Source organism: Frankliniella occidentalis, unplaced genomic scaffold (genome assembly GCF_000697945.3).
Source record: "Frankliniella occidentalis isolate FOCC.00 unplaced genomic scaffold, Focc_3.1 Scaffold248, whole genome shotgun sequence".
NCBI lineage: Eukaryota > Metazoa > Arthropoda > Insecta > Thysanoptera > Thripidae > Frankliniella > Frankliniella occidentalis.
Window position 1 is genome coordinate 53,468 of NW_026267374.1, and position 1,234 is coordinate 54,701.

General features: G+C 50.3%; 1 protein-coding gene across 1 annotated transcript; it reads right to left on the reverse strand.

Moving 5' to 3' along the window:
* Positions 1–297: 297 nt before the first annotated feature.
* Positions 298–858, reverse strand: LOC127750735 (uncharacterized protein K02A2.6-like). Its single transcript, XM_052273121.1, has one exon. The coding sequence runs from the start codon at positions 856–858 to the stop codon at positions 298–300; it is 561 nt and encodes a 186-aa protein (XP_052129081.1).
* Between the last annotated feature and the right edge of the window lie 376 nt (positions 859–1,234).

A 1,234-nucleotide genomic window follows, 5' to 3' on the forward strand; every position in this document is an offset into this window, starting at 1 on the left:
ATCGAGACCGCATGGACTCGCACGCACCGGGCGCGAACCTTCGCTCTCGAACCCGACAGATGGCAGAACTATGCAGGCAGCGTGCAGGCGAGGGGAGTGGTGGTGCGGTGTGTTGGGGGCCAACTCGGACGCCGGTGCGGCTCTACGCTCCCCCCTACACCTGGTCCCAGTGCGGTGCCTGCGGTGCGGTCCCGGTCCGGGTCCAGTGGAACCGGACCCGCACCGCACTAGCAACCCGGGACCGGGACTGCACCGCAAACGTGCGGTCCCGAGGTGCGGGTCGAAAGAGGAACCGCATTACAGCTCTGGGCCGTAGGCAGCAAACAAAGACCTGAGCACTTCTATTACTGCCACACAATCAGTTTTTGGCATAACGTGCACCGAAGGCCATTTAGAATGAGCATCTAAGATCACAAGAAATTCAGAACCCTGGAAATGGCCAAAGTCCATATGCAATCTCTGACACCGCCTGGTCGGCCATGACCAAGGCACATAGTTATCATGAGGGATTGAAGACTGGAGTGCCTGGCACACGCCACAATCCTTCACTAAATCTTCTATTTGTTCATCCATGTTGGGCCACCACACGTAACTTCTCGCAGGACTTTTCATTCTGCTGCCTCCAGGGTGTGTTTCGTGCAACAGATCCAACACCTTGAGATGAAGGGACAGAGGTATCACAACCCTTCCCCCCCAAAGAACACAATTATTTTCAGCAGTAAGTTCAAGACGAATTTTGTGAAATGGCTTCAAATTCTCTTCTTTGTAGTTGTCTGGCCATCCATACATAACATGTCGCATGACTTTCTTCAAGACAGGAATTCTAGAAGTATTTTCTGCAATGTCCACAGCAGACATTAATTCACCTGGTAATTGACTGACCCAGTAAATTTCACTTTCCACCTCCTCAGAATTTTGTGATGGGAATCTGCTAAGGAAATCTGCATGAGGAATTTGTGCACTCTTCCGCACCGATAGCAACCAAACAGCAAACGGTCAGCGAACAGTCATTTTAGGTCGGGCAGACGCGCGCCAGATTCATGGAGACAAGATTATGTTTGAGGATGATGAGGAAAAAAAAACCTTAGCAATGGTGCTCTACATCCTCCTCTAAGAACTGTCCAAAACTTGCACAGACGTGGCTTCTTTCGACTTCTGGTCTTGCAGAGTATTTCATGGGCATCCACAGAACCATTGGATAAACTTAAAGAAAAAGTGGAGACTTGCGATGTTA

Bases quoted from the DNA above. Each gene is read 5' to 3' on its own strand.
- LOC127750735 (XM_052273121.1), bottom strand. From the start codon at position 858: ATGTCTGCTGTGGACATTGCAGAAAATACTTCTAGAATTCCTGTCTTG.